At 44.8% G+C, this 14,945-nt stretch overlaps 1 protein-coding gene across 4 annotated transcripts in view; it reads right to left on the reverse strand.

Moving 5' to 3' along the window:
• Positions 1-1,981: 1,981 nt before the first annotated feature.
• The window catches only part of sap30bp (SAP30 binding protein), a 47,116-nt gene continuing 34,152 nt past the window's right edge, over positions 1,982-14,945 (reverse strand). Inside the window, exons 5-10 of one of the 4 annotated variants that reach the window (XM_029684882.1) lie at positions 11,888-11,976; positions 5,258-5,349; positions 5,026-5,138; positions 4,864-4,922; positions 3,171-3,258; positions 1,982-2,930 (exon numbers count right to left, since the gene is read on the reverse strand). In XM_029684882.1, coding sequence (XP_029540742.1) covers positions 2,752-2,930; positions 3,171-3,258; positions 4,864-4,922; positions 5,026-5,138; positions 5,258-5,349; positions 11,888-11,976 — 620 coding nt within the window. In that variant the 3' untranslated portion in view covers positions 1,982-2,751. Of the gene's footprint in view, positions 2,934-3,170; positions 3,259-4,818; positions 4,923-5,025; positions 5,139-5,257; positions 5,350-11,887; positions 11,977-14,945 lie in introns of all 4 variants that reach the window. The other 3 variants (XM_029684881.1, XM_029684880.1, XM_029684879.1) reach the window with 3 other exon arrangements.

Here is a 14,945-nt window from a genome sequence, read left to right on the forward strand (position 1 = left end):
CCAGGGTCCCTGCTCATCTGCGTGAACATGCCATAGGCAAGCTGAAAGGAGGCATGAGGACTGCAGATGTGGCCAGCCAGGGCAATAAATTGCAATGTCTGTACCGTGAGACGCCTAAGACAGCGATAAAGGGAGACAGGACGGACAGCTGATCATTCTCGCAGTGGCAGACCACGTGTAACAACACCTGCACAGGATCGGTACATCCGAACATCACACCTGCGGGACAGGTACAGGATGGCAACAACAACTGCCCGAGTTACACCAGGAATGCACAATCCCTCCATCAGTGCTCAGATTGTCCGCAATAGGCTGGGCTGAGGGCTTGTAGGCCTGTTGTAAGGCAGGTCCTCACCAGACATCACCGGCAACAACGTCGCCTATGGGCACAAACCCACCGTTGCTGGACCAAACAGGACTGGCAAAAAGTGTTCTTCGCTGACAAGTCACGGTTTTGTCTCACCAGGGGTGATGGCCAGATTCGCGTTTACCGTCGAAGGAATGAGCATTACACCGAGGCCTGTACTCTGGAGCGGGATCGATTTGAAGGTGGAGGGTCCGTCATGGATTGGGGCGGTGTAATACATCATCGGACTGAGCTTGTTGTCATTGCGCGCAATCTCATCGCTGTGCGTTACAGGGAAGACATCCTCCTCCCTCATGTGGTACCCTTCCTGCAGGCTAATCCTGACATGACCCTCCAGCATGACAATGCCACCAGCCATATTGCTCATTCTGTGCGTGATTTCCTGCAAGACAGGAATGTCAGTGTTCTGCCATGGCCAGCGAAGAGCTCGGATATCAATCCCATTGAGCACGTCTGGGACCTGTTGGATCGGAGGGTGAGAGCTAGGGCCATTCCCCCCAGAAATGTCTGGGAACTTGTAGGTGCCTTGGTGGAAGAGTGGGGTAATATCTCACAGCAACAACTGGCAAATCTGGTGCAGTCCATGAGGAGATGCACTGCAGTACTTAATGCAGCTAGTGGCCACACCAGATACTGACTGTTACTTTTGATTTTGACCCCCCTCCCTGTTCAGGGACACATTCCATTTCTGTTAGTCACATGTCTGTGGAACTTGTTCAGTTTACGTCCCAGTTGTTGAATCTTATCTTCATACAAATATTTCCACATGTTAAGTTTGCTGAAAATAAACGCAGTTGACAGTGAGAGGACGTTTCTTTTTTTGTTGAGTTTGCAATATTTGAGAATACTTTTATTTGGGAATACTTTTCGCGAACAGACATGTTTCTAGACACGCTTCTGTCTGTTTAAGGCTGTCATCTCCAAACCAGCCCGGATGTACAGATCTCAAAAACGACCTCTCCAGAAACCTTATGACAGATATCCTTCGCAGTTACGAAGAACTTTAACCCCTGGGGTATGGTGGTGGTTGACAAGCACTCAAGTCTATTGGTGATATGGTGATCTGTTGAGTGTAAGCTGATCTGACTTCCTCTAGTAGACGACTCCGATTCTGAACTTTGACCTCCTACTGTGCTTCAGAAGACTGCGGGGCGGGGCGGTGTGTTATCGTTCCTGCTGGATGGAATTAAAGTCCGATAAAGAGAGGGATGAAAGAAAAGGAAGAGGTGAAGGATGGATGTAAATCACAACCGCATCTGGCCACATAAATTCCCAAAGTGCACAGAAATAGATGGACGGAAAGAGGGGGAGAGAGAGAACGTGGGTAGTGGATAGAAAAGAGACAGAAGGGGAAAATTTAAAGAGAGGAGAGCGAAATGAAAGGGAGACAGCGAGGCAGAAATTCCTCTGGCCAGATTCAGGCCAGTGGCTGCAGTCAATAGATCTGGAACACAATAACACACAATAACATTCCTTAATTTCCTGGACATAACATTCAAAGCTTTAGAGAACAGCATGAAAATAATTGTATGATCAAATACTACTTAGATCTTATGTATAAAATACAGTTTGTTGAACCCAAGACGACCGAACAAGAATGGACACACACTCCAATTGAAAAGGCAGTATGACGTTTGTTTTATTTACCATCCTATCATCATCATCATCATCAGTGATATATGTACATTTGTAAAAAATATTTCCGCTAAGCTCTTTGAATAGGCCATTGAAAATGAGACAAGAAACGTTGATGCCAATGTCCATAGTCTGTCCAGTAGATGATCAAAACACAGAACATAGGAAATAGCACAATTATACACTGTGGGTAGAAAGGAAATGATGTTATAGAGCCCAAAACTAATAGTAATATATACTGTACCATAACAGGTGGGTTGATACTGTAAGAAACCATTTTACAGGAGGATGGAATAAAGAAACTAACTCGAGTTTCAGTCAAGAGGCTAGCAAGTTATGCCATAACTAGGCTACTTTCTAGGTAGGGTGGTTTTCCCCATGGATAGTCTTTAGCTAACATCAAAACACTTTCTTGTCGACAGAAGAAAAAAAACAGATCAATGCATAACTTCAACAGGGTGCTGACTGGAGAGCTGGATGAAAAAGGAACCTTAGGTTGATACCAATGCAGAAATTACAGAAAAATTGTCTCATTGAATCTCAAGTCAGGCTTGAGTCCTTTGACCAAATGTTGTAGATCCAATCCCAGAGACCGACGGCAGTAGAGATGCAGAGGTTCATGTGACATCCATATTGTCTGAAGACATTCTTTCACCCTCCCTCTTTTTGCATTTAGTAATACAGCCACAGTTCAATGCGCACGCACGCACGCGCACACACACACACGCACTTCCTCTCCCCATGCCGGTTCACTGCTTAGCTTTCTTCTGGATGGTGCCAACGGCGGAGATGACGGTGGTCTTGGTTCCGCTGGCGGTGGTTGTCACGGAGACCACCCCTGGCAGGGTTGCCGTGGTAGTGAGCAGTGCGGGCTGGGCCAGGGTCACGGGCACTGCAGAGTCCCACTTACTCTTCCTCTTCTGAGCCTCTGCTGGGGGTGGAGAGAGGCGGGAGAGAGAGAGAGAAAGTGAACGGGAGAGCAAGGGAACCTTTTTCTCTTTTAGGAAGGTCACAACCTAAAATCAGCCAGGGATGATAATGTTTCTATGGAGTGTGGGGGGCTCATCTCTCTGCCAGTGACAGTAGAAGAGGTGTTGGTGGTGATAGCTGTCTAGGGGTTGGGGCTAGGGGTTGATTTGGAACACAGTTGTGTGTGATGTGAGTGTACCTGTAGCTGTGGTAGTAGCTGTATTGGTGGTGGGAACTGCTGCATTGGTGGGGATTGTCCCTTTCTTAGTGCCCGTCACAAACTCAATCTAGGAGAGGAGAGAGGAGGCAAAATACTTCACCATACTCATACTGCAGAGGGCTGAGCGGAGCCAGGCTGGGTTGTGCTGACATTGTGTTGTGATGAGCCTTAATCTCTTGGCAGGACACTTCTCTGGAAGTGTGTGGAGAGAATAAACTAGAGGCTGCTGGTGGCAACATGCCCCTGACACACAGACTGATAAAAGAGAACGGCCCGTTCTGTGATTGGTAAAACAGTAAAGGAGAGGAGTAAACGTACGTACAGGGTTGGCAAAGCTATTTTCTCTGAACAGGTACACTACATAACCAAAAGTATGTGGACACCCCTTCAAATGAGTGGTTTCGGCTATATCAGCCATTGCCGACGGGGAAAATAAATAAATCGAGCACACCGCCATGCAATCTCCATAGACAAACAGTGGCAGTAGAATGGCCTGTACTGAAGAGCTCAGTGACTTAACGTAGTACCGTCATAGGATGCCACCTTTCCAACAAGTCAGTTCATCAAATTTCTGTCCCGCTAGAACTGCCGTGGTCAACTGTAAGTACTGATATTGTAAAGTGGAAATGTCAAAGAGCAACAACTGCTCAGCCGCAAAGTGGTAGGCCACACAAGCTCACAGAATGGGACAGCAGAGTGCTGAAGCGTGCAGGGCCTAAAAAAATAGTCTGTCCTCAGTTACAACACTCACTACCAAGTTCCAAACGGCCTCTGGAAGCAACGTCAGCACAATAACTGTTCATCAGGAGCTTCATGAAATAGGGTTCCATAGCCGTGGAGCTGCACACGATGCCAAGCATCGGCTGGAGTGTTGTTAAGCTTGCCACCATTGGTCTCAAACAGTGGAAACGCGTTCTCTGGAGTGATGAATCACGTTTCACCATCTGGCAGTCCGACGGATGAATCTGGGTTTGGTGGATGCCAGGAGAACACTACCTGCCCGAATGCATAGTGCCAACTGTAGAGTTTGATGGAGGAGGAATAATGGTCTGGGGCTGTTTTTCATGGTTCGGGTTATGTCCCTTAGTTATGTCCCTTAATCTTAACAGTACAGCATGCGATTACATTCTAGACAGTTCTGTGCTTCCAACTTTGTGGAAGACCCTTTCCTGTTTCAGCAGAAATGTACATACAGAAATGTTTTTTTTGAGATCGGTGTAGAGGAACTTGACTGGCCTGCACAGAGCCCTGACCTCAACCCCATCGAATACATTTCAGATTGAATTGTCACGCCGATTGCGAGCCAGGCCTAATCGCCCAACCTCAGTGCCTGACCTCACAAATGCTCATGGCTGAAAGAAAGCAAGTCCTCGCAGCAATGTTCCAACATCTAGTGGAAAGCCTTCCCAAAAGAGCAGAGGGGACCAGCAGCAAAGGGGGGACCAACTCCATATTAATGCCCATGATTTTGGAATGAGATGTTCAACTTGGATGTCCACATACTTTTGGCCATGTAGTGAATGTGTTTTAAACAGAGGTTGGGGATGGGGTTAAGAGGAGAGCAGGCATGGTTTTGTTTTATATGTGTGTGGGGGGGTGAAAACGTGTGTATTGGAATTCAGGTTACCTCAGGTCCCCTCTTCAAGTCAATAAAAGCGCCCGTGTCCCTCACCTTCGTCCTGTCCTTCTTGGCTTTCTCCAGTTTATCCATCTCTACCTTCTGAGCTTTGGCTGCAGGGAGGGAATGAAAACAGTTCAGCTGATAGGACTACCACAGACTGGCAAGCACATATAGCCACAAACAAGCACACATTCACACCAATGACTTCCTTACCAAGTGCCTCATAGTAAGAGTCCTCTGACCAGCCATGAGGATCAAACATGTCTTTAGGGTAGTTGGTTCCCAGTTCATCAATGCCACAGAACTGAATGAGTTTCTCATAGATACTGCAAAGACACACATTGACATGTCAACGAAAGTATCTGGAAAAGCATCCCACGTATGATCGACGTGGTCATAACTCTGTGTGTGTGTGTGGCATGAATTAGTGTGTGTGTGTGTGTACCTGGGATTCCTGAACTCTTTCTTCTTCTGAATGTGGTTGTTTGTGTCAAAGTCTCCATGTAGATTCTTTTCATACAGCTTCTGGATCTTCTCCTGTTGACAGAAAACCAACATATCTGATCAGTATAACATAAGAGTCAAATCCCCACTAGTATAGTTTTGACGACAAGCACTTTGTTCGTCTGTTGTGATGTGTATGTATCACAAGCCTAGATATATCAGTAAAGCCAGGTGCAGTTGTCCATAACTGGAATTGAACTTGCGACCTCCGGCCTCCAAACCTACCAGTGTATGAACAGCACAAAATGACTGGTCAATTGGTAGAGAGGCGTAACAAGTTAGCTTAGCCCCTACAGTGTGTTAACTGATGCGAAACATGCAAACTTAGCAAAGGCTGAAGCCAGGGTCTTTACTCCAGTCTTGACCCATACAGAACCAGTCAAAAGTTTGGACACACCTACTCACTCCAGGGTTCTTCTTCATTTGTACTATTTTCTACAATGTAGAATAATAGTGAAGACATCAAAACTATGAAATAACAAATATGGAATCATTCAGTAACCAATAAAGTGTTAAACAATCAATCAATATATTTTAGATTCTTCAAAGTAGCCACCCTTTGCCTTGACGACAGCTTTGCACACTCTTGGCATTCTGGTGTACAGAAGATGGTCTTTTACCAAATAGGGATAAGTCCATATTATGGCAAGAAAAGCTCAAATAAGTAAAAAGAAACAGCAGTCCATCATTACTTTAAGACATGAAGGAACTTTAAACTTTTCTTCAAGTGCAGTCGCAAAAAACATAAAGCGCTATGATGAAACTGGCTCTCATGAGGACCGCCACAGGAAAGGAAGACCCAGAGTTACCTCTGCTGTGGTATGATGAAACTGGCTCTCATGAGGACCGCCACAGGAAAGGAAGACCCAGAGTTACCTCTGCTGTGGTATGATGAAACTGGCTCTCATGAGGACCGCCACAGGAAAGGAAGACCCAGAGTTACCTCTGCTGTGGTATGATGAAACTGGCTCTCATGAGGACCGCCACAGGAAAGGAAGACCCAAAATTACCTCCGCTGCAGAGGATGAGTTCATTAGAGTTAATTGCACCTCAGATTGCAGTCCAAATGAGTTCAAGTAACAGACATCTCAATACAACTGTTCAGAGGAGACTGCGTAAATCAGGCCTTCATGGTCGAATTGTTGCAAAGAAACCACTACTAAAGGACACCAATAAGAAGAAGAGACTTGCTTGGGCCAAGAAACACAAGCAATGGACATTAGACCGGTGGGAATCTGTCCTTTGGTCTGATGAGTCCAAATTTGAGATGTTTTTTAACCGCCGTGTCTTTGTGAGACGCAGAGTAGGTGAACGGATGGTTCCCACCGTGACGCACGGAGAAGGTGTGATGTTGCTTTGCTGGGGACACTGTCAGTGATTAATTTAGAATTAAAGGCACTCTTAACCAGTATTGCTACTACAGCATTCTGCAGCAATACGACATCCCACCTGGTTTGCGCTTAGTGGGACTATCATGTGTTTTTCAACAGGACAATGTCCCAACACACCTCCATGCTGTGTAAGGTCTATTAAACCAAGACGAGAGTCATGGAGTTCTGCATCAGATGACCTGGCCTCCACAATCACCCGACCTCAACCCAATTGAGATGGTTTGGGATGAGTTGGACCGCAGAGTGAAGGAAAAACAGCCAACAAGTGCTCAGCATGTGTGGGAACTCCTTCAAGACTGTTGGAAAAGGATTCCAGGTGAAGATGGTTGAGGCAAAGGGTGGATACTTTGAAGAAACTAAAATATATTTTGGATTTGTTTAACACTTTGTTGGTTGCTACATGACTCCATATGTCATCCATATGTTATTTCATAGTTTTGATGTCTTCACTATTATTCTACAATGTAGAAAATAAAGAGAAACCCTTGAATGAGTAGGTGTCCAAACGTCTGACTGGTTCTGTATATCTGACTGACAGGGCTCTGAATGGAGCCATTGTGTGTCTGCAGTTTCTGAGACCACAGAGCAATATTTGGCAAACAGGCTCCTGGGAGACGCAGGGAGCTGGGCCTGTCAACTGGAGCCAGGGGTATCCACAATGATAAATTAGCCTTAAAACGGACAAGATGGAGGATTGGAATGTTTTTGCAGTACTCTATCTACAGTACTCAAAACAGTCAGTTCAATTAGGCCAAATAGTAGGACAACAGTATTGTGATGTTTATTTTTTGAGATACAATGGTAATAATGAGGGCCAGTACAATAATGAGGCATACTAAAACAATACAGACCACACCCTGGCTACTCATTGGCCTGAGTCTTAACTGTCCCCAGCTCTTCCTGTGTGTGCTGGTGTTAGTTGCAGCCCGAGGCAAGGTAATGACTCATCAGTGATTCACCTGATAGAGGGGTAATTAAGAGAAGGGAAAGGATATACCTTGTCAGTTGCACAACTGATTTAATTCCACCCGAAATGTGTCTTCTAAATTTAACCCAACCCCTCTGAATCAGAGGTGCGGGGGCTGCCTTCAGTCGACGTCGTCAGCTCCCGGGGAACAGTTGTGGGTTAACTGCCTTGCTCAAGGACAGAACGGAATATTTGAAGCAGCAACCTTTTGGTTACTGGTCCAACGCTCTGAACCGCTAGCCTATTAAGTAGGTGTGTGCGCACACCATGAGGCAATGCTATAAAGTGCTGAGCTGTTCACTCACCAAAACATTCATCTTCACCTGCCTCAACACCTACATTTACTGATCTAAGTGCTGCATATTTCTCCCTCATGGTTAGGGTTAAGATTTGGGAAGGATATGCTGATCCTAGATCTGTGCACGATGGCAATGTCTACCGAGAATGCCAACTTATTTCTGAGGAAAACCTTGGACCAGTGTAAGGATTGAGAGACCGTATCTAGAGGGATGGAATGTTGATTGACAGAGAGCTGACCACTGAGATGTTTTGTCTGTCTCTTCCTACATGTTGATGTTATTCTCCCACTGGAGGATTCTGCTCTTCAACAGTCTGGAACATTCTTGAACATTTACCAACAACTGCAGAACACTGCTTGTCTGGCAGCTGGCATTGAACTCTTCTCAGACTTTGGCAGGAGGGACATTTTACAACCTAGAAACCAATATCTCAGACACACACAACTTATCTGTTCTCATACCCCGCCAATTTCAGACACACACACCTTATCTGTTCTCATACCCCGCCAATTTCAAACACACACACCTTATCTGTTCTCATACCCCGCCAATTTCAGTACAGCATACACTTACAGTGAGGGGAATAAGTATTTGATGCCTTGATGATTTTGTACGTTTGCCCACTGACAAAGAAATGATCAGTCTATCATTTTAATGGGAGGTTTATTTGAACAGTGAGAGACAGAACAAAAAAATCCATAAAAACACACGTCAAAAATGTTATAAATTGATTTGCATTTTAATGAGGGAAATAAGTATTTGACCCCTCTGCAAAACTAGGTACTTGGTGGCAAAACCCTTGTTGGCAATCAGAGGTCAGACTTTTCTTGTAGTTGGCCACCAGGTTTGCACACATCTCAGGAGGGATTTTGTTCCACTCCTCTTTGCAGATCTTCTCCAAGTCATTAAGGTTTCGAGGCTGACGTTTGGCAACTCGAACCTTCAGCTCCCTCCACAGATGTTTTATGGGATTAAGGTCTGGAGACTGGCTAGGCCACTCCAGGACCTTAATGTGCTTCTTCTTGAGCCACTCCTTTGTTGCCTTGGCCGTGTGTTTTGGGTCATTTGTCATGCTGGTATACCCATCCACGACCCATTGTCAATGCCCTGGCTGAGGGAAGGAGGTTCTCACCCAAGATTTGAGGGTACACATGGCCCCGTCCATCGTCCCTTTGATGCGGTGAAGTTGTCCTGTCCCCTTAGCAGAAAAACACCCCCAAAGCATAATGTTTCCACCTCCATGTTTGACGGTGGGGATGGTATTCTTGGGGTCATAGGCAGCATTCCTCCTCCTCCAAACACGGTGAGTTAAGGCCAAAGAGCTCAATTTTGGTCTCATCTGACCACAACACTTTCACCCAGTTGTCCTCTGAATCATTCAGATGTTCATTGGCAATTCAGACAGGCATGTATATGTGCTTTCTTGAGCAGGGAGACCTTGCGGGCGCTGCAAGATTTCAGTCCTTCATAGCATAGTGTGTTACCAATTGTTTTCTTGGTGACTATGGTCCCAGCTGCCTTGAGATCATTGACAAGATCCTCTCATGTAGTTCTGGGCTGATTCCTCACCGTTCTCATGATCATTGTAACTCCACAAGGTGAGCTCTTGCATGGAGCCCCAGGCCGAGGGATATTGACAGTTCTTTTGTGTTTCTTCCATTTGCGAATAATCGCACCAACTGTTGTCACCTTCTCACCAAACTGCTTGGCGATGGTCTTGTAGCCCATTCCAGCCTTGTGTAGGTCTACAATCTTGTTCCTGACATCCTTGGAGAGCTCTTTGGTCTTGGCCATGGTGGAGAGTTTGGAATCTGATTGATTGATTGCTTCTGTGGACAGGTGTCTTTTATACAGGTAACAAACTGAGATTAGGAGCACTCCCTTTAAGAGTGTGCTCCTAATCTCAGCTCGTTACCTGTATAAAAGACACCTGGGAGCCAGAAATCCTTCTGATTGAGAGGGGGTCAAATAATTATTTCCCTCATTAAAATGCAAATCAATTTATAACATTTTTGACGTGCGTTTTTCTGGATTGTTTTGTTGTTATTCTGTCTCTCACTGTTCAAATAAACCTACCATTAAAATTATAGACTGATAATTTCTTTGTCAGTGGGCAAACGTACAAAATCAGCAGGGGATCAAATACTTTTTCCCCCTCACCGTATCTGTCTGCTAGGGGTGTAACTGTACACATGTTCATACCAAACCTTTCGGTACGTGGACCTTGGTTCAGTCCGCATTGTGACGCTGAATGAATACATTAAAAATATATCCCCAAAATAAAAACACAAGGCCTATAGGCTCTGCCTACGCTGCAGTGTATGCCTCAAGTAAATTTGAGCATCATTTTTTTTGTTCCGGCCATTCCGTTAAAACTAGAGCCTATGCACACTTTGTAATCTAAATTCTAATCTTAATTGGCGCATTTCAAACGGTCCTTTTGTGGAACTAGTTGTGTACGATGGCGAGTGGTGGGGTCGATAAACCAGGATGATTTTCCATCATTTAAATCTCCAGTTTGGGAACATTTTTGTCTTCCCAGTAGATTACAACGGCGATGGACAGAGTGAATACGTCACTGTTGTTCAATAAGAATAACCTATGCCAGTGGTTTCCAACTCCAGTCCTCGAGTACCCCTGACAGTACACACTTATTGTTGCCCAAGACAAGAACACCTGATTCAACTTGTCAACTAATCATCAAACCCTCAATGAGTTGAAGCCGGTGTTTATTGTCTGGGGCTACAACAACGTGTGCTGTTGGTGGTACTAGAGGACTGGAGTAGGGAAGCACTGGCCTATGCAGCGGCCAACACCTCAAGCATGTTTTTATGCCAACATCACCCCAGTATTCCTACCACCGGAGCAAGACGAAAAAAAACAAAAAAAACTGTCTCCCCTCTTCATTCAAGCAGCCCTTCGTGGCCAATTCTGACTGGGCCAAAGAAATTACAAGAACGATAGGCATGTTTATAGCCATGGATATGCGCCCACTCACAGCCGTTGAGAGGAATAGGGGGTTTCAGCACCTCGTGAAAGTGCTCGAGCCACGTTACCAACTTCACCCACCCGCACCCATTTCAGCAAACAGGTACTACGCACTCTATAGAAGCAAACTAAAGATGAAGTTGTCAATTGGCTAATGCAGCCTGCGTTGCGATGGATGGACCTCCAGGGCTACAGTGAGCTGATGGACCTCCAGGGCTACAGTGAGCTGCTTGACAGTGACAGCCCATCATTTTACACCGGAGTGGGAAATGAGAAGTACGTGCTACAGACACACGCTCCTCTTACGAGTCACACAAGTGTGCATAATGTATCTCTTTGTAAGAAAACATTATGGCATAAGCCTATACAAGGTCTAAGCCATGTTTACATATTGATTTCACACATATATTGCACATAGTGCTGTTGCATAATCGTGTGTTTTCAATGAAGAAAATGCAAAGTGTTATTCCTGATGGTGCTCTCATCAGGCATTATAAACACTTTGGATTTTCTTAAATAAACTCAAATTAACTACAGTAACTGTTTACATTTCATTTCCCCCCGCTGTGCCCGAAACCGAACCAAAACCGCAATAGCGACCGAACCGTGGGTTTGGTGAGCCGTTACATCCTTACTGTCCTCCCTCCAGTAGTCTGCTACTTGTTGACAGAGAGCTTACCGTGTCACTGCTGACTATGGTGGTACTGCAGGCCAGTGTGACAAATGTGAAAGTGATGGTTGTTTAGACCAGGTGACCAGACCAGTTTAGACAGAGGAATTTCACAGGTATGTAAGATGTGCAAGAGTGGTGGTGACATAGCACAGGCAAGTTCAGGTGAGTCGAAATACGGTTAAGTAGAGATACAGTACATAACTAAAGGTAAGTAGGGGTGTGAGTGGAAGACAATGCCCAGGTGTCTGTGTACCTGTAGGTGACTGGAGCAGCGTCCTGGTGGTTCAGGGGGAATCCGGATCTTGTCGGGTGACATGTTCCTCACTTTCTCTGAGAACAGAGCTGGGGCGGAGATACAGAGAGAAACAACCAATCAGAGGAGCAGACAACAGACAGATATAGATGCTGTATAGAAGCCTTAGAACCTTCTAGCAGCTACTTCTTTATCTTTAGAAGTGAACCCAGAAATTATGTCTGTAAAGTCAGTGAGTGTTGAATCAACATGTTTGGTGCATTCCTAAGCTGACAGTTGTTCTGTGTGTGTGTGTGTGTGTGTGTGTGTGTGTGTGTGTGTGTTTGTGTGTGTATTTGTTTTTGTTCGGAGCATCTGGTCCTGGTACGAGACCTAGGCACCACACCCAGTCAGGGAGTGTCTGTTGGGGCCTGTGAAGAGAAACAAGGCTCCCCTTTTTTCAACTCTTCTCTCCCTTCTCTCCTCAACTCTTCCGTTCTTTCTCTGACTCCAGGCCAGGCATTCTTCAGTGTCACTAGAGCCTCCTCAGCGGGAGAGTATTTTACAGTCACTCAGCACCGTCAATCTAATAAGGCTTTAAATCAGAGGTGTTGAACTCATTTTGCCCCGGGGGCCGCATTCATTCGTCAACGAGCTCCGGAGGGCCACACTGAAAATTGGTTATATATTCTCACTGTCAAAATTTGCTAAACATTGTCCTCTATCTATTGTTTTTGGAACTGTCGATGCTCCTTGACTGTCTAGTGATTATTAGCGACCTGGACAGTCAAACTATGAATGTCGGTCTACTGACTGTGCACCGTGATCCAGAAACCAACCTGATCTCATAGTTTCCAGTTGGATTTGGCGTAACTTCTAATTTAGACCCATGTGGTTACATGGCTCAAGAAATTTTAGGAATATAGGTCCATTATCATTTCTACACAGTTTCAATTTGGTTTAAGTCATTTTAAAAAGTATATTGAGTTCATTTCCCCCTGGATCCGGCACGCATGTTCGACACCCCTGCTTTAAAACTGTTGAGAAAAAAAAGAAAAAAATTGCACGTACACTTCGTATGTGAGAACAGTTAAGTAGGGTCCTTTAGCCTGTATTGTAGGTCACATACAGTATGTTGTGTAGTGAAGCAGCTCCTCCACACACCAAACACACTCCACTTCAGTCCTTACAGGTAGTGTTCTCTCTCTCCCTCTCTACTCGTCTCCCTCTTCTTTTACTTGTTTTGTTTGATGCCCAGGTAGAACCAAAAGAAAAACCCCACCCCTCACACGACCCTGCTTGACCCTACCCTTGCCGCTCCTCCCCCACTCCATTCTGCCTTGTGTCTGTAGGTGAGAGGGGTATGACACTCCTTCAGGGAGGAGTGGCTAACTGAGCAAGTACACACACTTGCACAGACAGGGGTCCACGCACACTCACTAGAGTAAACAGAAAGAAACCATAACAGAGTAAATGATGTACTCGGTGACAAGCACACACTAAACACAAATATTGCACTTGGCTGCATGAACACTTATGAACAATAGAAAATACCATGGCCTGGGGTGGGGAAAAACCTGACCAGGCACGTCAGACGAGTCAAGGGCCCTAGCATGAGCATGTGTTGCTTTCCATGAACACAGGCTGCCATGTGTGTGTGTGCAGCAACAGGCACATAGCAGACATACTGTACAGTGATAGTGGTCCGAATTAGGGTTGAATATCAGGAACCCGTTACCAAGATTGATCACCCGAAACCACTCCCGGAAGACATAACTGCGAGAAACCGGTAAAATCAAATAAATTATTTATATGAACAGCATGGCCTGAAATGGAACTTAAATGATATGTGATGTCTAAATCTGGCTTCTCTGCGGCCTTCTCTTTGCATGATGAATCATCAACGCTCAGGGTGGGGACAGACAGCCCATCTCAATATGGAGCACAGATCACAACACATGTAGACCCATCATCTCATCATGGTAACTTTTTTGTTCGTGTGAAAGGAAGGACTACAATTGCTGCAGCATAGTCTATGCCACAGTAATATAAAGACAGAATGCGTGTCTAATTTACACATCTCCATCTGGTTTTGGGAGGTCGCCTTATTTTAAAAAATCAATCAAATGTATTTAGAACGCCCTTTTTTACATCAGCAGATGTCACAAAGTGCTATACATAACCCAGCCCAAAACCCCAAACAGCAGGCAGATGTCACAAAGTGCTAGTGGTAAAGATATCAGTTTTTCCAATTGCAGCTACAGAGTTTTAAAATAGCCCATCACTCAAATATTGCGTGTTGAAAATCAGTGAACGCACAAGCACTCTCTCGCAGCCTCTCTCTCTCCCTCTCTCACTTCCATTCAAATTGCATCTAAAAATAGATAATCCTGTTAAAGACTGATATATATATATATATAGCAAGTCTAGCCTACCTCCTTCAGGTAATACATTCAATGCACTATTAGCCTTATATTTAGCTAATGAATGACAGTTTACGCATAATAAGCTTCGAACTTATTGCTCGTCTCTTGAGCAATACGCACGCACCTGGCTTCTCTCCTTTAAAAACGCTCCTTAGCTCTTGGAGTCCCATGCAGGAAAATCTAGACGAGGACAGCTTGCTGGACATCGTTTTAATTTTTTTTTTAGCATTTCTTCTACCAATAGACTATTAGAAAAGGGACACGAGCTCTTGTTTGTTGAATGTTAAATACAGCAGCCAATATAACTCACGGGTAGTTTGAAAGAAGAGCTAACGTGTGATGGCACTAGGCTATTATATCTAGATCTAGATCTATGTGTCTATGTCGTGCAATAGCCTATATATCATATATGTATTGGATAACGGCACAATAATTTGGGCTTTTTCAGGCTTGGGCTCATTAAATGTCTAGTGTAGGGCTCATAATGTATTTAATGTATGGCTCATCAGGCTCAGGTAGCATCAGGCTTGAATTTTCGATCAAAGCTCTAATCTATCTATATGCTTTTGAATGACACTTTCAGTTTTGGCAGGAAATACCAGGTTACCCAGGTGGAAAAGTGATTCATCATTCTAAAATATCAGGAAAATATT

The sequence above is a fragment of the Oncorhynchus nerka genome, linkage group LG16 (assembly GCF_034236695.1).
Source record: "Oncorhynchus nerka isolate Pitt River linkage group LG16, Oner_Uvic_2.0, whole genome shotgun sequence".
In the NCBI taxonomy this organism is placed as follows: Eukaryota; Metazoa; Chordata; class Actinopteri; order Salmoniformes; family Salmonidae; genus Oncorhynchus; species Oncorhynchus nerka.